The sequence below is a fragment of the Drosophila navojoa genome, chromosome 2, assembly GCF_054131105.1.
Source record: "Drosophila navojoa isolate 15081-1374.11 chromosome 2, UAZ_NAV_1.0, whole genome shotgun sequence".
NCBI classification, from domain to species: domain Eukaryota; kingdom Metazoa; phylum Arthropoda; class Insecta; order Diptera; family Drosophilidae; genus Drosophila; species Drosophila navojoa.
Window position 1 is genome coordinate 19,675,943 of NC_142890.1, and position 25,818 is coordinate 19,701,760.

General features: G+C 37.1%; 1 protein-coding gene across 9 annotated transcripts in view; it reads right to left on the bottom strand.

Moving 5' to 3' along the window:
• SNF4Agamma (SNF4/AMP-activated protein kinase gamma subunit) overlaps positions 1 to 25,818 on the bottom strand; it is a 74,881-nt gene that overhangs the window by 19,571 nt on the left and 29,492 nt on the right. For 6 of the 9 annotated variants that reach the window (XM_089265474.1, XM_089265473.1, XM_089265472.1 and 3 more), the window contains 5 exons: positions 23,190 to 24,999; positions 18,476 to 18,585; positions 17,803 to 18,412; positions 17,605 to 17,733; positions 10,116 to 10,152 (listed from right to left, as the gene is read on the bottom strand). In XM_089265474.1, the coding sequence (XP_089121600.1) occupies positions 10,116 to 10,152; positions 17,605 to 17,733; positions 17,803 to 18,412; positions 18,476 to 18,585; positions 23,190 to 24,854 (2,551 nt within the window). In that variant the 5' untranslated portion in view covers positions 24,855 to 24,999. Of the gene's footprint in view, positions 1 to 10,115; positions 10,153 to 10,411; positions 10,693 to 17,604; positions 17,734 to 17,802; positions 18,413 to 18,475; positions 18,586 to 23,189; positions 25,000 to 25,818 lie in introns of those variants that run through there. The other 3 variants (XM_018106157.2, XM_089265477.1, XM_018106180.3) reach the window with 2 other exon arrangements.

The window sequence follows — 25,818 nt, forward strand, 5'->3', positions numbered from 1 at the left end:
ATATATCAAATATATATATACGTATTTGCTTGCATTGTATTATATATTGTACGTGTATCGTTCATATTTACATTAGAATTGCCAATCGCCGGCTGGGTCAGTCGGTTCACTTGGTTATCGATGTGTCTCGCTTATCCATTCAAAGTCGAGCAAGTTGCCATTGTTGACCAACCCCAATGGGCTTGATGATGTCGATAGTCGAAAGAGAGAGAGAGAGAGAGAGGGCGACCGAGCTAATGCTATTTAATTCCCCCACTCGTATACTTCAAGGTTACATCCATATCAAATTGCTTAAAGCTGATCGATGTGTGGTGGCTGATAATATCTCTGAGAATCGTATCAATCGACTGCGTGTCGAAATTTGCAAAATTCTGATTCGAGTTTTGTATTTGTATTTGTATTTGTGTTTGGTTTATGCAGCATTTACTGGACGTTTGACCAAAAGTCACGTTCACACGTACAAAATGGGCGCGACAGTCGATAGGCTATAAGCCGAAATAAAGTTTACAGGATGTGCTCAAATCTAAATGCTATTTACAGTTAAAGCATTTTGCAATTTATTGACTTTTAAGAGAAAAATTCGTAGTATTATGTAAAAGTTAAAGCAAAATTTATGAAAATGTGTAAAAGTTATTAAGTTAGAGCATCAATAGAAATACATTATATAGATATCATAGACAATTTATACATTATTTAAAGATATTTTTCAACAAACTATAAATAAACATATCATTTACAATTCGCAATGCTATTGCAAATATCTTGAACATTTGTAAGCTTAGTTAAGGTCTGGTTATCAACACTTGATGGGTTGCTCATTATCTGCGATTATTTCTATAGTTCTTTGTCTTATTCATTTTCTTGTTTTGCTTCTTTCCTGAATCAGCACATGCCACAAATTGAATATCGCTGCAGGCGGTCGTCGCTTGTCGTTTTCCCTAGCTTTTTATTTAGCTCCCTCTTAACGACCTCGGCTCAGACTAGCTCTCTTCCTCTCCCCCTCCCTCTCTTTCTCTCACTCTCTTTGTCTTCCTGTGTCTGAGTCTCACACCCGCTCGCTGGCTGCGTTTGCGTCACCTACAGTGCGACCACGCCCAATTGAAACTCATAAACAATACACACACACACACACACACACACACAGACATTTGTACGTCCTTGAGTTGCTTTGGTCTGCGGCAAGTTAATCCTGTGTCACACGACCCGACGACCTCTCGCCAGCCTAGGGAACTTTGCCAATGATAAAGCGCACAATATGCCAACATACGAAAACGACAGCAACAGCAACAACAACAACAACAACAACAACAACAACAGATATAAGGATGACTCTGGGTCTCTAACGATGTGCATCATTATCATCTCAATAAAGTAAATCGGCTATCAGATACTTAGTTTTTCAGCCCAGCGAATAATTTCAGACTTTGGCAGCGCCACGAGGCCATAATAAAAGTCAGCAATTAAAGAGCCAACAGGCGACAAGACATCGAACACAATAAGCTCAGCTGGCAGAGTTAGTCTTATCAGTAGTAATTGCTTGGACTGAGGCAAAATGTAATGTAGCATATATTTAAAAGACCTTTTACGATGGGCTGAAACAAGTCTCAATGTTTCATTATCATTTTTAGAGTCTTCTATAGTTAATAACGGTGATTAAAATCATATATAAAAATTATTTAATATTATATAATTACATATAATAAATATAAACAGCGACTGGAAGTTTATATTTTAATATTAAGTAAAATTATTTAAAAAAAAAAAAAAAAAATTTTATTTTATTTAAAATTTTATCTCAAAATAATATTTAAAAAATTTTAAATATTCAGCATTAAATTTCAACTAAAATATATACTTTTAAGCAGTTGCTTACAAAGTGTACAATGTGGGAATGCTGTGCTTAAATTATAAATAAATTATCTAGACAGTTAAAAAGTTGCTAATAATAATTTTAATATATTCAAATATTATTTCATTGATTGATGAGTTGAGAAATAAATATGCATTTATCAAAATATAAACACAGAAATGGAAAATTTTAAAATGAAAAACATTCAAATATTTCATATTTAAAAACATTTTACATTTTACAGACTTTAATTGTTTATTAAGATTTTTGCAAAATAATTGCATTTTTTTTTCTGCCTGAAGGCCTTTGTCGCTCTGGCTTAACAAATTGTTATTTAGAATTAATTATTGATAACAATAAATAAATAAATAATAATTTGCACTTTAATATTTTAATTTTAAATTTTAAAACAATAAATTGACAGTCTTCAAATCTCATCAAACGATGCACAATCTATAAGCTGATGCTCAGCTAACTTTTAGTTGCATTCACAGCGACACCCTGTATTTGTTAAGTGTAATTGTAAATTGTATGCAGTCAGCAAAGTTGGCAACTAAACAATAATAATACAAATGCGTTGCAATTAAGGCAATCAGCGCGGCAACATGATAAACTCGCAATATGAACAATATTTATGTTGTTCGGTTTATAATTGAAACAGAAATTTAATTGCCGTTTTCAGTAAGTTCCTTCACTTGACCCAATTCACAGACGACCCCAACAACAACAACAATCGATATAAGTAGCTCAATTGAGGTATTTGATTGACGGCCCACAAATCGAGTGCTGAATCGATTTACTGATAGATTACAATTACAGCAGCTGAGTCGAGCGAGGCTTATCCATATCTCAAACTGAGCTGAAAGTGCTAGAAAATTCTCGTAGCCTCAAGTCAAAAGTTTAACGAACTCTGCCCAAAAAAAATAAACTCAACTCTTATTTTTCAATATACTTCTTTGTTGATTCAAGAGATATGTATAAAACTTAAGCTGCCGTGTGTAACAGGTTTTTTGTTTTCCATATGTATCGTAAACTATTTGTAGCTGTAGCTGTGTATGTAGCTGTGTATGTATCTGCGTGTGTGTGTATTTTGTTGACTTTGTATCTTGTGCTTTTACGCAGTTCACAAACTTTAACTTAGTTGTAAAAGTGCATTAAATATTAGCCAAATTAGATCAACTTGTTGCAGCAACGGCTCCTCTGCAACCAACTGTTGCTAATGGAAGTAATAAAATTCATAAATGCTGCACATTCAAGGCATTGCTCAAGGTCAAATTATATAGTTTGTGCAGCAATCCGGAAAGCACTCAAAATGCGTGGACAGTGAAAATTGAGAAAAATATATTTGAAAACATTATTTCAGTGTAATAAAAAAATTATCTAGCACAAAAGTAGAAAATTAGAAATAATTCTATTTGTTATCAAATTAATATCAATTAAATTTTTTTATATTTTTTTTTAATAATATAAATTAAATTTAAATAAAAATAACAACTCCTGCTAAAAGATAAAAACTTGTCTTTATATGATAAAAATTTATATGATTTAATACCTAAAATCAAGCCGCATTAAAATCATGTAATTTATAAATGTTTGCTTTTGCTAATTGCTCTGTATAATATAGTAAATATACATATATACACCTATTTATGTATATATATAGATATATTTACAGATGTATGCATATTGTCTAGACAAAATATACAGCATACACTTCTAATTAACATATGACAGTCTATATTGTTAAAGGTGTCAAATTATATATACATACATAAATAAAAGCAAATTATATATTAAAATAAATAATTCCCATTACTTATTTTTCTGCTATATTATATTAATTGATTATTGTTTTAACACACACATATTTATATATTATTTTTCTGTTATATTATAATAATTTATTATTGATTTTACATACATATATGTATATAAATGCATTATTATTTATTTTTTTTTTTTTTATATTATTTTTGATTTTTATTCATGTAAAATTTTTCATTCCAATCAGAACCAAATTCATATATTTGCATTATTATTTATATATATTTATACCCTGAACCCATTGAAAATGGGAAATCAGGGTATAATGTTTTTGTGTAAAAGTATGTAACAGGCAGAAGGAATCATCGCAGACCCCACAAAGTATATATATTCTTGATCAGCACGATGAGCTGAGTCGATATAGCCCTGTCCGTCTGTCCGTCCGTCCGTCCGTCCGTCCGTCCGTCCGTCCGTCCGTCCGTCCGTCCGTCCGTCCGTCCGTCCGTCCGTCCGTCCGTCCGTATGAACGCCGAGATCTCAGAAGATATAAAAGCTAGAGAGCTGAAATTTTGTGTGCATACTCGTGTATACCATACGCAGTACGAGTTTGCTTTATTTTTTCGATAACTCATCCGATAACTTTTTTATCGAGAATAATCGAAAAATTGATTTTGTTTTTTGAGCCTCATCGGAGTACTATTAGATGTAGAGACTTCAGATTTACTGTGTATGTATAGATGATGAATACAAACATTTTGTAATCAACAGATTTTGGATACCACGCCCCCTTCGCCCCCAATTTGTAAAAAACGTATTTCAAGTACTAGAGACTTGCGCTTTGGAATGTACACACATTTTGACCATATAATTACGCCCTGAAAGTTTCATTAAGATCGTATGTTTACAAGAGAAGTTATTCACCAAGTAAATTCTCATACTATTGCCCACATTGCAGCGCAGCCCAAGCGCAGTCGCTGCTTATTGCGCAGTTAGCAGAGCGCGGGCGCGTGAGGGTGGATGCATGTAAATGTATGTGTGCGTGCATAAAAGAAGTGCAGAATGATAAGAATATCAGCTTGGAGGGTTCAGGGTATCTCCTAGTCGAGCAGTCTCGACTAGAGTCTTCTTACTTGTTTTATATTATTTTTGATTTTTATTCATGTAACATTTTTCATTCCAATCAGAACCAAATTCATATATTTATATATTATTATATAAATGCATTGTTATTTATATTTTTTATTTTTATTCAAGTAACATTTTTCATTCCAATCAGAACCGAGTCAATTCTGCTCCATGTTTACTCCTCAACTTTCGCATTCTGCATCACATGACACACATGCCTCATCGCACTCTGCACTGGCACTCACACTTCCGCTGCTCAGATGCATACACACACACACATCGACAAATACACACACACACACAGTGTTACACAACAGCAGCAACAACCACACGTAGCTTTAGAGTTCGGTTTGTGCAGATTGTTTTTTGCGTCGCAAATGAAATTTTGTATACCTTCAATCGGTGCTTGTTGCTTGTTGTTGTTCTACAGCTCGTTATCATTCTTGTTCTTGTTGTTGTTGTTGTTGAAAAAAAAAGTAACCCGCCCGATGAAAATGAAAACACGAAACATAACAGCAAGACAAAACGCCGGCTAAAGGCAAAAGAAGGAACAGGCAAAGTAACCAAAAACGCGCTGCGCAATTTCTTCGAGTTGCTTTTTGTTGTTGTTCCAGCTTCTTTCTTTGCAGCCTCTGCTTCCTCTTCCACTTGCCTTCTCGCTTGCGCGAGAGAATCAAACACAAATTGAGACCCGAAGAAGCCGGCGCTTGGGAAACATCGAAATTTCAACACTGTTCGGTCTTGAGAGCAAAACAATTAAAAAGAGAACGAAAAATCAGAGTAAATAAATATCAAATTCAATTCGAGCTAAGCTAAAAAAAAATTGTGTAAATCAATAGATTAAAGATATTTGTATAATGGGAACTCGTTTATTTCAAATAGAACCCAATTAACATAAGCGAAAATATTTATTTTTTCTTTTCTAATCTAATTGTTTATAAGTTTCGGAGAGGCTTATGATATTCTATACTAGAAACTGACCTATTCCAAGCGGATTCCAATTGTGACGCAACTTGTTTAGTGTTTATGAAGCTGATTTGTAATATTGTGTAAGGCATAGAAACAATTGTATGTGGTTGATAGGTAGACTATATATAGAGTGGGTTATCGCTCGAACCCGATGGCAGACAACGGCGCTTGTTTGCAACAATTGATTCTGCGAGCAGCTGCAGTTCAGAAGAGTTCTTATCACTGGGCTCTAGTTTTGTTTTATTATAGATTTACGATCTATATATATAATTATATATGTACTACAATTTCATTGCAATCAAGAACAACAACGTTTATAAAAAACAACATGTATTTTTATCAGATCAAATATGAAAGGTGAAAAGACACTTAGACCGTTTTAGTAGAGTTGACAGAGCTTAAGTGCTTCAGAAAATTTGATTAGATTAATAAATTTACAAAAATATTTCATATATTTGTGTACATTTTCTATTACTGTAGCACTAAATCAACGAGTTAATATTTGCTTTTATTTAATGATCTTCAGTTCCGTTCAGACTGCTAATTGAAAATGATTTCCTCTGTGGTTGCTGACTTCTCGTTATGAGGGGGGTCTATAAATAAATCGCGGTCAGGCGCTATCCTCTATACTATGTTGATTTCCAGAGCATTTTAACACATCTCTCCTTCTCTCTCTCTCTCCCTCTAACGCGCTCTGGCTCATTTTCTTTCTTTTTTGCACTCGAAGCGAAATCGAAAATAAACAAAATTCAAAATTTTGTCAAAAATTTCGCTGCGACTTTTACGTCACGAAATCGCCGCAAATGCGGCGCCTGCTGCCATTAATCAAATCTCTTTGGCTCAATTCTTATTTTTCTGCTTCTGCTTCTTCCTCTTCGTCAGCAAACGAAAACAACATCTAGGTATACAGGTGGAGATCGTAAATGTAAAAATAACAGCGAAACATTTGCCGGCATTTGTTGAAAGGCAAATTCAATGTGCCTCAACTGTTTTTCTTTATAACAAATTCGAAAAGTAATTAAACTACCTCATAATATATACATACATATGATTATGTACATATTGTTTAAATGCAAATGTTGATCTCAACTTTAACGTTTTTCCAAGCGAAACTGTAAACAAGTTTTTAAATTACATTTTATAATTTTTTTGATTTTAATTGCTGAAAACCTTTTGCTTTTGTTTTGTAGACATATATTTGTTGTTTTTATATTTTTTACGTGAAGTTCATAGTCGTTTGTAATTTTTATGAATTTTCCCTCACTTTTATGCACTTTCCACAATATTTTGCCAAGAGATTTTTTCACTTCACGCAACGTTTTATTTTACTTTAGTTTATTTGGCATTGTTTATTAACAATAAAATGGCAGTTTAAAATGCTCGTTCATGCATATTTATAGCCCGCGAGGCAATATCAAATATTTTTGTTGATTTTGTTGTACGAAAACCACTTTAGAAAATCAAGTTTGATGAACATTCAAAGTTTTCTTTGTTGGATATATTTTTGTTTTTCTCTTTTTGATTGTGATTTTAAAATGTTGTTGATTATGATAATGTGCTGTGGCTAGTTATTAATGAATGACGCGTTAAACTATGCAAGCATTTAACATTCTTCAATAATGAATTTTCAGAATTTTTGTTTCTTTCTTCTTCTTTTTTGGCAAGAAATCGTTCTCGAATTCGTCAACAGTTCACGTGTGATCACTGACACGTCCAACGCGGCCGGCGATTAAAATTAAACTGAAAGTCGCGCCGATGTTGTCGCCATGTGGCCAAGCCAAACCGCTGCCTGCGCACACAAACACACTCCCTCTCGCACACAGACACTTATTAGGGTATATAGAGTACGTGCATGTGTATCTGTGTGCCAAACCGGCAAGGCATGTGCTAGCCTGTGTGTGTATGCGTGTTTTATATATGTAACCGTGGAAAAAGGTGAGCACAACAAAAAGTCAAGCGAGTAATGCGCACGTAAGAGCCAAAAAAGACGGCATGCGGTCTGTACGCAGCGAGCGAACTGTTAAACAATGTAGGCGTGGCACGATGCTAGCTAATGTGTATTTATCAAATGTACGACGAGGTTTTGATGCTGTTATGTACTTAAACGGCCTTCGCTGTTAACTAACAGCGCTATGTAGACGACTGCCTTACTAATATTTTTGCTAAATTTTGTTTTGTGCCCGTCAAACGAGCAATTGACCTTTACTGTTGTTTAACAGCCTACACTTATTTACAATTAATTTTCTGTTAGTTCGCTGTTAATATGTATATTTCATGTTTTTGGTCGATTGCTAATGTTATTTTGTGTTTTCTTACAACACGCAATTCTTGCTTTCCATGCATTTTTATTTACATTTGCGCGCTTTTAATTTGATTCTTGTTTGTGTGCGCTGCGTCACGTAGACAACAGCAGCCGACTCTAGGTGGTGGGTGAGCCAGAAGAAAAAAGTAACATACGAAAAGCGCCCTTACATTATCTATGCTCTCCCGCGCTCTCGACTATCATATCGCTCTCTCGCTATGTATGTAGCTCTCTGACTGTTCTAGTTTGATATGCTGCCTGTGCGTGCTTGCGGTTGTGTTAGTGTGGAGGCCTAACACACTTTCGCTTATGAATGGCTTACTATAATTGAAAACAGACAACAACTCACGCCCACATACATATATATGTATGTACACATACTGCGTCTGCTACTGAATCGCTGCCTTCAAAATCAATGCCGGTTAATTGTGGGGACTGCGCAGCATTTTTCGCCACAGCTTTTTAAAGTCAACAACATGACGACTTATGTATGTATGTATGTGCATATGTAAATACATACATATGCATACATATGTTCAAGCACTCTTTCATACACACTTTTGTGTGTAGATATTCGTATGTGTACATGTCTGTGCATTATTTAATGTAATGTATTTGACGCGCCTCTTGCTGTCATTTGGCCGGTCCGCGCCTTCTCTTTCTCTCACGCTTTGCACATGATTTGCGATTACGTCATGGCCAGACACTTGATACGCAGCCGGCAACGAACAAAACAAGAAAAGCATGCGAAAACAATTGCAAAGCCCAAAAAAAATAAAATGCAAGGCAACAACCACAATAAAGGCAACTTAGAATGAGTGGAAGAGACAGAGAAGGGGAATACCGAGCGCCTGCACGCACCAGGTGGTATGTACAAAGTTGTTTTTGTTATTGTACCCTGACATTGACAGTGCAAGCCACATAAGCATAAGCAGGAGCAGCAGCAACAACTGCAGCCCATGTATACATGCATACAAATGCCCCTATGTGTATGTAAAAGCCGCAGTCAAGGCTTCACAGGAAAAAAAATTGCAAAAACTTTCAAGGTCAAAAAAAGGGTAAACATACAAAAGCAAAGACCAAACTGCATCAACAGTTAGTTTTAAGTCTCACTCATTCTCTCTCACAGCTCCCGCTCCTGTTTTAATGTTGCTGAGAGTGAGAGTGCCAGTGCAAGTGCATAGGCGTTGAGTGGGTTGATCTCTTACATGGTATTTCGCATTGTGCGCGCACAAGAATACATACATACAAATGTATGCCCATCTCCTTCACTCCGATGTCTGCTGTGAGTCACAAGACTTTTCGAGTTGGTTTTAATTCATTATTCTGTTTTTGTTTTTCTCTCGGTCTTTTGTCTCTTGTCGGTGCTTACGGTTATGACCAGTAGTTGCATAATCCATATTTATACAGTTGTCACACTTTGGTGTTCATATCTATGTATGTATGTTTGCTTGTTTGTTTTGAACAATGTTAATAAGAGCAAAGCACTTCAAATGCAAATACTCACAAAATTAACTGTTTCTCTTGACAACCTTTTCTGATTCACTTCTATTTAAGGCGCTCAGCTCAAATTTAAACAATATCACAAACAAACAACACAGACTCGAATATCTACCCCATTTGCATTTACTTATTTTTGTATGCTTATATGTATGTATGCATGTAATATGTAAAATGCATGGCGGAGCAAGACGAAACATAAAAGCTGTTTAGCACTGCTGGGCAGAATATGTTCCCCTCCCCTTCGCACACCTTTGCCCATTGCGATAATACAATTTCAGGTTTTACACATCATTTAGTTATTTTTGGTGTTTTTTGCCGTTTGTTTATTTGTTTTACTTGCCGCTGTTTACTTTATTTATATTACATACATGACATGTATGTGTGTAAATAGATGTGTATTTTTTTATTTTCAAAGCCAAGGTTATTTTGGTTTGCTGCTTAATGATTAGCATGAGCTACGCTTTAATTCAAAACGCAAACAGAATTAATTAATGTAAATGCTAACAGTTGCTGTAAAATAAATGTTTATTTAAAACCTGGGCACTTGCTGCATTAAATTAACATAACTAAATAAAGAATAATTTTTGTTTGTTTTGTACTCACTTTGCACAGCCAACTGTTGTTGATGCGCTGCAACACGCTGTAAATAGAAATTAAGAGAATATTTACTTTAGCATATTTAAAAAATATCGTTACATATAACTACAAATATGTTAAAGTTGCTGTAGCTTTCAAAAATTGCGCGTAATTAACAGTGCATTTAGTGTGTACACAAACCATTATGAATTTAACAGAGCACTGTTACAATTAACCCAACTGTTATGCTGACCTCTTAAATGAACCCAGACAATGTATAATTTAATTTTTCTATGCATATATGTTATTAATTATTATCTTACATTGGCACTCGCTATCATATTACGCAGTCCGTGGGCTTGCAGTGTTTGCACGTCTAGCGATTGGCTGCGACCGCGCTGTGTTTTGGTTGTGGGTGAGGTGGGGGGCGGGCCGGTGGTCGATGTGTTTGAGTGGGTGTGGCGATACAACCAACGCTTTACAGCAGACATTTTGTTGCAATTTTTATTGTTCACTTAAATATTACAATTAAGCTAAGTATGCACAGCCGGTAAATGTAGACATAAATGCTTTACATTGTGCGCAACATTGGCTCCACAGTTAACAGGAGCAGCACTGTTAGGCGTGCATACACGCTGCTACTGTGCGCTAGGTGGCGCTAGCAGCAGAAGAGCCGCTCTTTTTTTCTATTTATGATTTTTTTTTTTTAATTTTATTTTTTTTTTTCACTTTTGGTTGTTGATCGTATTTTTAAAAATTTTACTGCAAATGCAATATTTAAATATATGTTTTAATTGGATGTTCTTATAAATCTGCGAAATTTGCGTATTGTTGTTTGTGTTTTGCTCATCAAAATTATATATTTTTTGTATAATTTGTAATTATAGGCGCTTGTTGCGGGCTGTTTTTTCTTTCTTCATTCTTTTTTTTTGAGGAAGCGACAAGTAAATGAAATAATTGTTGACGATCGCACAGAAAGGTGCACAATAAAAATATATGTATGTGCATATGTAAAAAATAAAAATTCGGCCTCTGACCATGAAAATGTCATCGTCTTTGTTCGGGAGTGATTTACAGAATTCGTCCATGTTAAATACATACACACGCATGGTTGCATGTACACTCATGTTAATAAACACACACACACTTAGATGCACTCTTTGGGTCACAAATTAATCCTTGACCCTCTCGCAAGCTTTTAATTAAAAGAAAAAAAAAGAGAGGCAGAGCGAAAAAAGAACACAGAGAAGACGATGAGCAGCAGTAACGGCTTGTGACGCATTCAAAGTTTATTCATTGCACAGCGCTTGCATGCTTAGGGGGCGTGGCGCATTGGCTTGATTGACTTTGGTGTGTCGCATAATTGAAAAAAGAAAGAAAAAAAAAGAAGAGAAACAGAAATAAAATTGATTGAAAGGTAAAAAGCAAACAAACTGACCCAATATTGATGCGAATTGAAATGCTAGAATAACACATGCGAGAGAGCAGAAGAAGAGAGCACGCTGTAAGACCAGGCAAGAGATCAAAGGTGAGTCTCAAGTATAATTGCCTAAGAGGGAAGAATATAATTACCCAATATAAAGAGCCAAGAGATAATAAAAGTACTTCAGACAGCGGTCATTAATAAATAGAAACAGCCAATCAGGACAATTGAGGAACTTGCATAAAGAGAGAATGTACCAACTCTACTCCAGGCTGGCTGAGAGAATGTACCAGCTTTAGATTCAGCTTATACTGTAAGAGTTATGGATTAGTGATATTGCTGCGTGTTCAGTGCTTCTATTATACACTTTCTGTATTTTTAGTTTAGCCAAACAATTCCTAAAAAATGAGGCATGTTTCTCAATAAATTCAAGAATATAAAATATTGCAAAATACAGCACCAAATTTATGTGTATTGAGCGCAAACACGTTTAATAAATAAAATCCCACAGAGAACTATTTTTAACACAAATTTGAGGCTTTACGTTATTTGTCCATTTGGGACTTGTGCTTATTTATTATTATTATTATTATTCTGTTGTGTTTTATGTCGATTTCGTATTATTGTGCTGTTCTTTCTTGTTTTTTTTTTTTTCATCATCGAGCTGTCTATCTAGTTGAGCAATAAGTATTTTGTAGCTGGCTGTATTTGCGGAGCGACAGCCTTTAGTTTATATTATTCTAGTCAATATTTGTGCAAAGTTCTGCTCGGAAAATTAATGAAAAACAAAAAACTACAATATGAAAATATGTGCAGGAGCGAAAACGAACGAAATAAGCAAAGCAAGTGAGAAGCAAACAAATTGCTAAATACATGAAAGCTAATTAGACAACACCGAAAGCCGTCAGAATGTTGGCAACAAATTTACAACTGGAGACTGAGAGGCCCATTTAACGATCAGACATTGCTAGCAATTATGCAATAAGAAAAACCCTAGGCCGATTGGGAAAATTGAGACTTATAGCAAGATAGGCTTTAAAGAAAAATATTTAAAATACATATATATCCATAATATCTGTAAGCCTTTCCGCTAAACTTAATTTCCCGACTAAAAACCAAACAAATGCGAAATATTTTCGACTTTTTGTTAGCTTTAAAGCTTTAAACTTAAGTCCTAACATAAAGCATTAAGAGCCGCACATAAAGCTAGCTATTCATCAACTTAAAGCTCGCTTAAGCCAAAGCTTATTTCATTGAGCCAATCTATAAATGTTTAAACATAATTCTAGCATCAACTAAATAAATGAAGCAAAAAGCATTCGCTTTTGTTTTTATTATTTTTTCTATTATATGTACAAACGTCTAAACTATATCTATTAGTTAATACCATATGAAGAATATGTGGAAATGACAGCAGAAAGCAGAAAGTGCACAAATATGTAGCGAACGTCGTCGCAGTCGCCGTCAAGTGGTTGACCTTTAGACGTGTGCAATAAAAATAAATAAATAAATCTGTGAAAAAGATTGTGGCTGGCGTATATCTCATATAGGGAAACGGAGACAGCAACTAAAACAGAAACAGAAACAGAAAAATCTGACAAATGATTAATTAACAATTAACTACAAAGGAAAACAAAATACACAACTATTTAAGTATTTCACGTTTTCTTTTGCTTTTAGTATTCTTTCCTATATTCAATTGCCCGAAAAAAGTCATTTGAACTGTAAGTAGCTAATTTCTAAGTGAGAGTTAAGCCAAATTTCATTTCCTCTTAAATTCCAGTCGAGCAGTGGGCGTGATTTATATACCCTGTAGTAATGGGGCAAGGGATAGAGTAACTGCTTTCATTTAAATTATATATTATATATAGTAAACTAATATTTTTATATTTATAGCATATAGAGTTTTTCCTATAAGATTACTAGAATATGCGGAAAGCTTCTTTTAACTATTTTATAACTATTCTCATCTATGTTAAAACTTATTTATAGCACTCACTATGCATTTTACAAATTGAGATTAGTTAGGCATAGGGATAGACAGACACAAGATATAGCTTAAATTCACTTAAGTGCACATATAAAAAGCTCTGAAGATCGTAAACTTAGTTTCATTTTCAGGAACTGCTCGACTAGAATATACCCTGAACCATGACAGATCTGCTGTTTTAGTTACAGTGTTCATGTATTCAAAGAATTCTTTTGATATTTGATAGATTATAATATGTTTTTCTTTAAGAGATTATATAATTTATGGCGTCTATCATTTCCATTTTCATTGGGCTTTTATCAGTGAATAAAAACTCGGTAATGTTTGCTTTAATTCGTTTTATATGGAAAATAACGTTGTGTGTATTGTCATTCCAGGAAGTTTAGCCATTTCACTAATTTTATATTTAAATACCATAATATATGTTATATATATATAATATATATATGTATATACCTGTTACCTGTAGCTCTCATTTGGTATTAATAACCGTATCTTATCGGCCTAGTAGTCTAAATTAAAATTTCTTCTTTTCAAGTATTTCTATTTACCGAAAGATAAAAAAGGCGACTTTGATAACATTTGCGAGCGCGCCCACTAATAATGAATATAACTGTAACTGTAACTGATTATATAATAGTTATAGTTGAATGCGCCCTGAAGGTCTTGGGTGAATAGAAAAGAAAAACAGAAAATTACCAAGGATTGTCAGTTCATGTTTGGGAATTTCGCCCAAACAGCTGCGCGACTTCAGAGCGTGTCGAACTATTTTGACAGTTTTGTTAGCCAGCGAGATAATTGAGTGGGCACAAATCCGATACATAGAAACAATGTATTCGGACATTCCATTTAACATATTTTTGTGGCTGTATGAGTAAAAATTTCCTCTAAAAGGAAACAAAAATAAATAAATAAATATTGTACAAACTGTCTGTAGAACATTTACGATTGCCAGATATTTAGACAGACGACAGATAGTACAAAGATTAGAGCTCCACTTCAAAACAACACTATCTCTAGAACTTAAAAAAAAGACTCGAGCACAACAAATTTATAAGGAAACAAATAAACTGATTGTACATATCTGTATAATTGTGTTTAATTATTGGTCATATTTCAGCTGGAAGTTCTATTGAATTCGAGCTAAGAAATATTCTAAGGATAAGACAAAGATGTATGGCCGGGAAGAGTTACACATTTTACATTAGGATTCAAATCTACCAAAGTCGATTGAATTTTCGGATAAATCACTTAAGGTTTCGAAGTTTATGAAAGCGAGTAAAAGTAAATCTTTATGGAATGCCAACGATAGCGCATATAAGGCCAAAGAAAATCATATTGAGTGAAAAATTCATTTAGTTATTGAAATTTAGCAACTGACAGTGAAACGCTTATAAAAAGTAACCACAGCATAAGAGCAAATAGAAATCAACGAAGTTCTTCATGAAAATTGTACTTAACATAACTAAAATTCTATTCCTCCTCTTAAGCTCTTCTCGATTATACAAATCTCATATGATATCGCAACTCATGTATCAATTGAACGACATATAAAAAGGCAAATCGAAAATCGACAAATGCTTTCAGTACTTTATCAAAATATAGCCATATCATATGCAGGTGGGCTCGACAATTAAACTAGAGAGTACTCAGATCGAAGAGAGGGAGAGAGATAGCGAGTTAGCTGACTGGAAAGAGTAGGCAATGTGGCCCTAGTTAGACATTTGATAAATTAGCAACTAAGAAAAAAGCTTAAAATATTAAGCGGAACAAAGCAAAATACAAAAGGAAAAAAAATATTAACAAATTTTTGTGAATACGATAATAGGGTAGCGAGAATGGCAACAATAATAACACACACAAACACACGCACACACATACACACATACTTTGATACATGCGATCACATGTTTGCCATTTGTTTTTGCTGACAGTTTTTGTTATTGTTTTTACCTAATATAAATTTGTTTTATTTTTTGGCTTAGCTCATTTCCATGTGCCTAATATTTGATAATTTAATAAAATAAATTTAAATTATTATACATAATCTCTGCTCGAGGGGGCGTGGGCAATAGCCAACGGCATTGAACTTGAATGCAATTTGGGAATATGCGCGGGAAAGCTATACACAAAAAAAATTGCTTCAAATAGTTGCAATTAGCAGGCGGAAAATTAGAATATTGTAAATGAAAAGGAATATCAATTAAAATGTAAATTTGTTCTGTTTAGCAGCTAAATAAATTGCATTTGTCAACTACTATAATTCGTGTTTATCATGCAAATGTTTTGTTTATTATTCAATTGCTTTCTAAATTTGTTTTCTTTTGTGTTTTTTAATAAGAGCATTTGTTTATTTGTTTTATTTTTGAATTTCATTTTATTTAACAACTGTAGCTTTGGCGTATTATTAAACAATTTTCTTTATATTTTTGATTTATTTTTGCGCTCGATATTCGATTATTATTTCACTTTTTACGCATTTCGTATATATTTTAGATTCATTTCATATTTTACGTTACATTTTATTGAAACACAAATTGAGCTTGATTTTTTATTCTCTTGCTAATTTCTATTTCATTAGCCGAAAACAAACACAACAAAACACGCGCGGATTTATTTGAATTTATTGCGATATTTATTAAAAAACAAATGCTTGAGCATTGCCTGCCAAAATTCTTATTGGGCAGGGAATGACGCGCGTGTCGCTCGGCCGGCACAGTCCAATTCGAAATGCAATTGGAAATAAACACAGAAAGCGCAGCGTGCGAAAGAAGACGGCAGAATGAAATGACGGCGACGACATCAACGACAACGGCAATGTCGACGCTAACGTATACGTAATACGTGTGCTTCCATCTGTGTGAGTGTGTTTGTTTGTGTCACTTTTCCGCAAAGCCCAAAAATTGTAAGACAAGTGCGAGCGCTCACAAAGCAAACAGAAATGGAGAGTGAGAGAGAAAGAGAGTGGGAGAGAGGATGGGAGAGAGCGTAAGTGAAGAGAAAGCCCATATAGTAAGCTTTTAAGAGTGCTGTTAAAGCGATCACCTGTTGTCACAGCAGTTTCGCTCGCTCTCTCTCTGCTCAGCTTTCTCTTTCAAGGATTTTATGACATGACAGAGCAAATTTGGTATGATAAAATGTAATATGATTTCCACTGTTGTAATAAATACTTGTTTATCGCTGCTGCTGTTTGGCATTGATACGTATCTTAGATTGTGCAAATGGCATAATGCGATGTGTAACAGTGCTTATCAATCGAATCGTGTATCGCATTAGCGATTTATCAGCTGTTGAAATCAAAATTGCTCATGTCTATATTTATAATGAAATTGTGGTGATTACACATGATTCGTTGATAACATGTAGTCTATATAAAATTTCCAGACTGTTTGGCTTTGCTTTCTTTTTTTTTTTCTTGTGCTGCAAGTGTGAGCGATAAGAATTAAAAGTAATTCATTTAAGCACTTAATAGTTCGATTACCCTAATTGCATTATTTAGTTGGGCTTTAATTATTAGTCTCTACAAATAATGTGTAAAGTCGTAGAGAAGTTTGTGGACCTAACAGAAATGCTGGCTCTCAACTTCCACACAGATTCGCTTTATATTACTAAAAATTTTGCTGTTTTTTTTTAATATCATACAAGAGATTATTTATTTATCTTTAATAATGTTTGCATGCTTTAATTTTTTCAAGTTAATATGGTAATTTTTCTTTAAATTTGACGCATTTTATATTTTATTTTCAACGGCTGTTAACTAACAGCACGATATTAGATAACATACAGTATGCTGTTAACAAGTTGTGCTGCTGACTAACAGAAGGCGATTGGTTTGTGTACCTACTAAGCAACCACGCAAACTGTTAAATTTAGCCGTGACACAACTAACTAGAGACCAGCTGCATATGAACATATGCTAAGTTTGAACCACACGTGATTTAAATTTTTGTAACCCTAATCAGATTTTAAAAATTACTAAGGATTTCGTTTCCTATTATTTAAATAACGCAATTCTGCATTATTAACAGATTGTTATCGTGTAACATGTGTAACAAGTAACATGTGCCGCCACAATAAATGTTAAGTTTAGTCGTGACACTCACCGCTTTGCGTTTGTCCGCCTCGCTGACCGCTGAATTTGAACGATGTCGAAACAGATCCATCACCTTGGTCATCGGCGATCGCTGGTTGGCGTTGGCATGCGGACGCACAGCGGTGACCGTGTGGTAATACTGCGGATAGACAAATATACATATAGATTGAGCTGATTGAGATTGGCCTGAACTAGGCTGTGCACCCACCTGTGCATCGCTGCCCTGATGCGGATGCGCGCTGCCATCTTTGTACTTGCTCTTGGCGGAGGAGCCATCGGCATTGGTTATCGTCACGGCGGGATGCTGCTTATGGCCAAAGTGCTGCATGGCCACTTTCATGGAATTCATGAGGCCGCCAGCGCCCGTTGAGCTCGTCGTGCCAGCTGCAGCTCCGGTTGCTGTTCCCGCTGCTGCTGCTGAGGATGGTGCCGTTCCGCCGGACACGGAATATGTGCTGCTGGTGGCGCTGCTGTCCGCCGACGATGGATCCAGCAGATTCTTATCCTTGTGCCGCTTGGCATCCGACTTGGCGCGCGGCCTAAACACATCGAAGATCGTGGGTCGGCGATTTGGTGAGGCAATTCCATGGACCGTCGACTGATTGAGCACGGGCGAGTCCTCGCCACTGCGCCGCCGTTCCAGCGAGCCTGAGCGCGATCCGCCGCTGCCCACCATGCGTTCCGTGCTGCGTGAGATCTTCTCGCTGTGGCGATTCAGCTTCTCCAGCTTCGCTGTCTCGCGCTCAATGCGACGCGCCGTCTCCCGCTCCAGTTTGCGTGCCTCCTTCTCGCGACGCGATTGCTCCTTCTCCTGGCGGCTGTGAGTGGAGAGGAATACAGTTAATCTCTGTACATTCAGAATACTTCATTCAAGTACTCACCGCTGCTCCTTCTCCATCTTCTTGTAGGCCTTCTTGGCCGCCTTGCCGTTGGGCTCGGCGGGCGCGCTGGAGGGCCGGGAGCCGGGCACACGGGGCACTCCATCCTGTTCCTGAAAGCGAACATGACGTTTTAGAGTCGGATTCGGTTTGATTACATGATCTCTTGGCCTATCAATATCCGCTGTCATATCTTCCGATTGCTGCATTGTGGCTGCCAGCGCAGCCCAACACAAACTGAGCCGCAAAGCGGACGCAATGAAAGATGTACAACTAAGGAATAGATAACGCCACCCATAGTGCTAGCGTTTATCCTGTGTGTGCTGCAATTATGCCGAATTGTCTACAAATACAATTTGTGACCCAACCCAAACCCTCCCTGAACGCAAGCAAAAGAATCAACACAAGACGCAATTCGCATAGCAAACAACAACAAAAACAACAAGAACAACAGTAACAAAAGCAGCAACAGTTCACGCGTATCGAGTGTGTTTTATTAATTGAACAATTCCTGTGGCGCACTTTAATCGAATTTAATCAATTTATGAATTACGCAAAAATTGCAGCAGTCGGGGCAGCTGGTTGTGAAACTTGCTAATGGTGAGTTGCCAAGGCAGCGGTCAGATTCGATACCACAAGGTTTGCGTCTAGACTAAGCTGAACTGAATGAATGTGAATGAAGATAAGAGCGGGAGAGCAACAGCTACATACACATGTATGTATGGCTGGCAGCCAAGCGAATTGCGCACAGAGTAAATCAACAGTTAAATTGCCAATGAGCCAGTGAGAATGGCCAATCGAAAAGGAGCAAATGCTTAATTATTATTTAATTTCTAGTAAGAAATGATTTTAATAAGAGTTATTCTTGGGGGTTTTGCACATACATATATAAAATACGCTACTTTATATGAATGATAAATTTGATTCAGTCCAACATTTCGAAGACGAATCGCACTTCTATGAGAGCTACGAATCTGATTTTAGCTTCTGAAGTTAGTTTCATCACATCGATGTTTAGGAATATATTTTTATTTAGTAATAAACATATAGAACTAAAATTGTACCATGTTATTATTAATAGAGGTATTTATAGCAATATTAGAAGCTTCGCAGCAATAATGACAATTTATAATTAATGAGAATTATGTAATAGAACAACATTTAAAAATGTTGTGAATATATACAAATCTATTTAAATATATATGTAGTTGTATGGCTTTATCTATCTTCAACGTTAACTTAAAAAAAAACCCAAATTGCTCACTTCCGTTATCTATGTTAGCTTTTAGTGCTTCTAGCAATTTGTTTGGGTGCGTTTAATTACACGACCTTTTCGACAACTTTCACAAGCTGCCCAAAAAGCCAAGTGGCTCGGCTTCGATTGGGCCCTCAGACAGTCACACAGACAGACAGACATACAGACACACACACAGGTAGGCGGACAGACAGACACCTGTATTTGATTTATTTTTAGCAAACTATTCAGCAGCAATTTCACAGTCAACAAGTCAACACAATATTTTATTTTATTTTATTTTTTATTGTTGTTGTTGTTGTTGTGGCTGGTTTTCGACATTTTTGCACTTTGCCAAATCACGTGCCCGCAGGCCCGATCAATATACAAATTGTTGGATTTGTTGTTGCTGTTGTTGTTGCGCGATGAGCTAACAACAGCGCCAAATTAATGGATGGCATTAAAAGTATTCGAGCAATCGAGTATTCCAATGATTCCGTTGATTCCAATAAGTAAAGTGGGTAAAATGATGATTAAGGAAAAAATAAACAGAGCCAGCATGGAAAAGGAAAAGCGAATAGTAAATATTGTCTTTCGAAAGGGGTATGCTCTTCTAGACATAGAATTATAAATGTAAAAGAGGGTTATTATAGACTTTATAAGGTAGAGAAACTAGGAGGAAGAAGACAATATATAGAGAGAAACGGATAATGAAATAGTCACATAGAGTATGTGTGTGTGAGAGAGATAGAGAGAGATATATATATAGAGAGAGAGAGAGGTATATAGACATAGAGAGTCAAGAGATTATACATACTTAAGGGCAGAAGCGGAGGCAGACATAGAGAGATATAGAACTATGCAGGGAAAGATGGAAAAGAACAGTCTCAAGGTAAAAATTATTGATATAGCGTAATATAAGAATAAGAGCAACCATCTCGGTAAACTGACCAACAGATGTGTACATCCCCAAGCAAAAGGAAGAGTATACACGAATGAAAACCAGAAGCTCTTCGCGCTTTTATTTGTGTGCTCGGCGTCGTCAGCGTGGGTGGGGCTGAGATTGAGGAGTTGAAGTGTTGCACATCAGCTGTTGGACATTATCTAGCGGCCTAAGCAAATATTTGCCGAAAGCCACAAAAAAAAGAGACATAGAGGGCGAGAGAGGGAGATAAATGATTTGCGATTTGCATGGGGAGGGCAGCTGCTTCATACATATGCAAAGCTAGGAAATATCTTTAATTGGGTGTGGTTAGTGCTCCATTGACGTAATTGTTTGCCCAGACACACACACACTTATATATCCCTAGATCTATAGGCTGGAGCAACAGTCTAGGCAAATAGCGAGAGAGAGAGATATAGTAATATATGGTAATATTCCATATATACCAGTTGCTCATATATTTGCATATAGTGTGAATTCTGAACTGCTTTATGTGCGACTCAATGGCGATTGTTCAGGTTTTCAATATAATACAATATATCTACGTGTATATATGTATATACATACATATACATATTTAAGTATTGTGTATAAGTATATAAGAATGTGCCTCTTCACGAATTGTGTCATTCGTCTGCTGATAAGCTCACGAATTGCAAACGATAAAACAGAAAAAAGCTCGAGAGCAAAGCCTAAAATACAAATATGGCAAAAGGTAAACTTCACATATATTGCACACATACATTCATACATATACATACATATATGCAGACCGTATATAGCGTAAATTATATGCGTGGATCGAGCACATTTTCCGTTGTACGTTCGCTTGTTTACATTTGCGATGAAAAGAAGAAGAAAGAAAGCACAAACACAGGAACAAAGCAACAAATATTGTGAAGAATGCTACGTAAATAACAAGAGATATAGCAACGAATATTGGGTACTCTAATAAAATAGATGACTAACTTTGACTAACTTTTGTTTGAATTCATAATTTATATTTTAAATAATATATGCAAAATTTGTTTAATTTGGTATGCAAGCCTATTGGAAATTCTACATTATCCAAAGTTAGGGTATAATTCATATCTTGATGCGCAAAATGCCAGACAAGAGTCTGGCTGAAGTGCTTGAGTGGCTGAGCTGAAGCATCTGATGAGCAAATGGAAGATGCCAGAGAAAAAACATACTGCAATATTTTATAGATAAATAAATAATTACATCGCGATGATATTTCCATATATATAAATGTATAATAGAAAGTTAATGAAAAAGAAAGTGAATTTTCGATAATGCAACAATCGATTACAAACCCAGACAGATCGATTGTAGATTAAAGACAGCAGAATAACTTTCATCAGACTTTCAGATAAGATAATCATTCAACAGGGCTACAATTAACACTAAATGTCGATAGACAGAAATATCTCAGTTGAAATGCGAAGAAGTTAACGATTAAAGTCAGACTGATCATAGATATAGATATTAGTGTTAGTATAACAACAATATCGAAAGTCAACAAATAGATCTAAAAATAAATCAATTGACAGAAATATGTGACATTTTAGATTCAATAATAATCAAGAGTATGACAAAATAGACCTCAGCTAATTTCCTTAAAATCTGTTATCTTCCGCTTTCTATAAAACCCTGCATCGAGACAATATTGACTCATGACTAGGCACAACTCAGATTTAATTCGTTTCATTTGTACTGAAATATCGCGAATTTTAAAAGACGAAATGACGTCAGTACACGAAGTGTGAATTGACAGATAAAACAAGACTCTGAACTCAGCGCATCGACGACATTTTATAGACTTTGTTTTCTCTCTGCTTGAAATGATACTGAAAAAGGTTTTTTACTTTTTCTACTGTTTTCTTTGTAGTTTACATGATTCGCTAATTTGATTTGATTTATGTGACTTTTGTGCTACTTTTAGCAGGTACTTTTTGTTCGTGTTCTTTGCTTTGGAAATTTATTGGTTGCTGCGCAGATTATCGATAAGATTTGAGCAGAACCACTAACCAGAGATTAGTGGTGGAGCCCCGTTCGGGTGGGATCTATTATAGTTTCTGTACTATTTGCCTAGTTTTTCAACTTGCAATTAATACATTTCAGACGGCTATGAATTGTTAGAGAAAAATATAATTTCATATTTAATTTCCATTTGGTTTTGGCATTCCAGACTATTTGAAAAATATATTAATATACACGCGAATGAATGAGCAAAGTTTTGACGATTGACGCAAAAGTAATCGACGTTATAAATGTTATAGTAAACAATATTTATAGCTATATGGCAAGGGTAGTTATTACATTGTCGAGCTATAAACATATTCCTTAGTGTTATCTTGTAAATATCTTAAACGGATATACAAGATACAGATAAGAAATGACGAACAAATAAAAATAGTGAAAGAAGATCTTCATATAAGATCAGTTAAGCTATTCGGGGACATTCATTTAATGGTTTCTGTTACAGTTTTCTAGGCCAGCTGCTTCCCCTTAAAATCTGTATTTAGGGCCCAACTTACATCTTCGGACACAGACACCGAGACCGAACCGGAGTTGGTCAATTGACGGGATGGACTGCTCGCCGAGTTGCTGCTCTCGTTGCGCAGCATGAGCCGTGGCATTGTGGAGGCGCTGCCCAATGACACGGATCGCGCTGCAGGCACTGAGCCAGCTGGAGCAGTGCCGTCTGCTGGCAAGGCTGGAGTACGCCGTATCCAGATGTCGTCCAGCTCGCGTTCGCTGGGCGTGCGCGGCTTGTTGGCCAGGCTGCTGTTGGCGTTGGTATCACAATTGAGACTTTGGCTGGTGCTGCTAGGGGCGTTGAGCGAGAGATTGCTCTGCGAGGGTGCGCGTATCTCGACCAGGGACGAGTCGAAGAACTGCTTTGAGAGATGCGGCGTAGCGGCTGGAAATCGATTGCTGCCATACCGCTGCGAGAACAGGCCCTGCACAGAGGAGTAGCCGCCGAAGCTGGAGGGGAAGCTAATTGTTTGCGCGTTGGCGCTCGGCTTCAGCTCACGCAGCTGCTGCGCCTCGACGCGCAGCTCGGGCGTCTCCTGGGCGCGCGTCACCTTGAACTTGCCGCGAATGATGAGCGGCGGCTCGGCAGCTTGTGGCAGCTGCAAGGGAGCAAGAGTGGGACTTGTGGGCGTTGCAGGCGCTGCCACAGCGGCCGCTGCCGGCTTGGGCACGGCCACCTCTGGCTCGCTGGGCTGCAGCAGCTCCTTCAAGGCCTTGGGCAATATGGTGGCCGGTATGGGCGGCGGCGGTGGCGGAGGCGGCGGTGGCAACGACGTGTACTGCTCCTCAATGTTGCGCGTATTGATGCGATCGATTTTGTGCATAAACTGTTGCCGCAAACGCTCCAAGTCCTTGAATTTCTCCTTGGAGGCGGCATCCTGCGGCGTGGGCGGACGTGGCGGCGCCTTCGAGACGCGGTCGAAGCGCGGCGCCTCGCCCCCATTGGCGCCCACTGGCGGCGACTTGTCACCGCTCTCATCCTCATCATCCTCCTCCTTGCACTGCGACAGGCGTCGCCGCTCAATGAACGGAGGCAACAGATAGGCGGGGCGCTGATGGTAGATGTCGTAGCGTCCGTCGCTCGCCCGTGTGAACTTGGCGCTCAGATTGAGGGCGCCCACCTCCACATCGCCGTCATCATCAGCGTCGTCGTTCTCGTCGTCGCTGCTGGAGCCGCTGCTGCTTTGGAAATCAAAGGAATTGGCACGTGACAATTCCGGCTGCGGCTGCAGTTCCTCATGGGGCGTCCGCTGTTGACTGTACTGCAGGCCATCGATGCCGGCCAGCTGGGATAAGCTGGAGGCGGACGAGTCTGTGGCCAGGCCATTGGCGCTCTCCTCCGAGTCCGATTCGTAGCCATCGCACAGCGCCTGCTCCAAGTTGTCCATGGTGGACTCAAAGGCGCACTCAAAGCAATCCATTTCAGTGTTCAGACAGAGCTCCGGTTCCGCCTCCGGCTCCGTCCGCTGCTGTTGGATTTGCTCCTCTTCTCGAATCGGTTCGTTAGCCTGCTCTTTGCCATTTGGCTTCTCCTCGTGCTTGCTCATCGTTGAGGCATTGGAGCCGTTGCTCCTTGTGGCCTCGTCTGCTGCGGCTGCTATCGTTGTCTTTGCGATCTGCTGCTGTTTCACATTATCCTCGTTGTAGTCGCAGTTTGTGGCCATTTGCGATTTGCTCGATTGGTCCGCTCTTTGGATGCACCTAGCTTCAGATTCGTTAGCTTCTCTTTATGGCGGACTTGAGTCAGTTCGTTATACAACTGATTGTGTGTGTGTGTAGGGCGACATTGAGTTTTAGTATTTGGGGAATCTGTAAAAGAATTGGCATATTCGTATTCGAATTCGTGACTACATGACGTTTTGTAGCCCTTAGCTTTCGTTTGTGTTGATATGAGAAAGGGAAAGAGCGAGAGCGTAGTTGAGACCGAGAGGGAATACCATACATATGTATTCTCAATTTATATATTTAGCATACAAAAGATCGATTTTTTTTATATTGAAAGTTTTTTAGATTATTAAAGATATTTTAACTTCAATTATATTAATTTGATAGCAATAATTGCTAATTCTGTTTGTTCTAGAAATTTTCTAGCATTAAAAATGTCTAGTGGGACTATTAAATTGTAGTTATTTTTTTTTTATAGATAAGATAAGACCATCTACAACTGGCCATGCCTAAAGTACTTAGTTACTTACTTAAAAAAGAAAATCAAACAACCTCAACATATTGTCAGCCTTAAAGATACTTTTGTATCTGACGAAGCGGCGCACAACAGAGACCGAAAAAAGCCGCACGAGGTGAAGGTCGACAAACAACGGGGCAAAGCGTTTGGAAAATGCCAATTTGTGTATCAGTTTTTTTTTTGTTTTTGCTGTTTTTTTTTCATCTTATTTTGGATTGCTTTTTTGCGGCCAGTTCGAACCGAGCTATTTAATACACAGACCAAACAGAAGCAGAAAAAAAACGAAAGAAAAGAAATAAATACAAAACGCAGACAACAACAACAACAATTATTGCTGTGCATATATTTGCGTATGGGCTGAAAGAGCAAAACAAAGCGCTAACAAAGCTAATTCAATTATTTACGCGTCGTCAAAACGAGAAAAAATAAAATAGAAATAAGTGAGA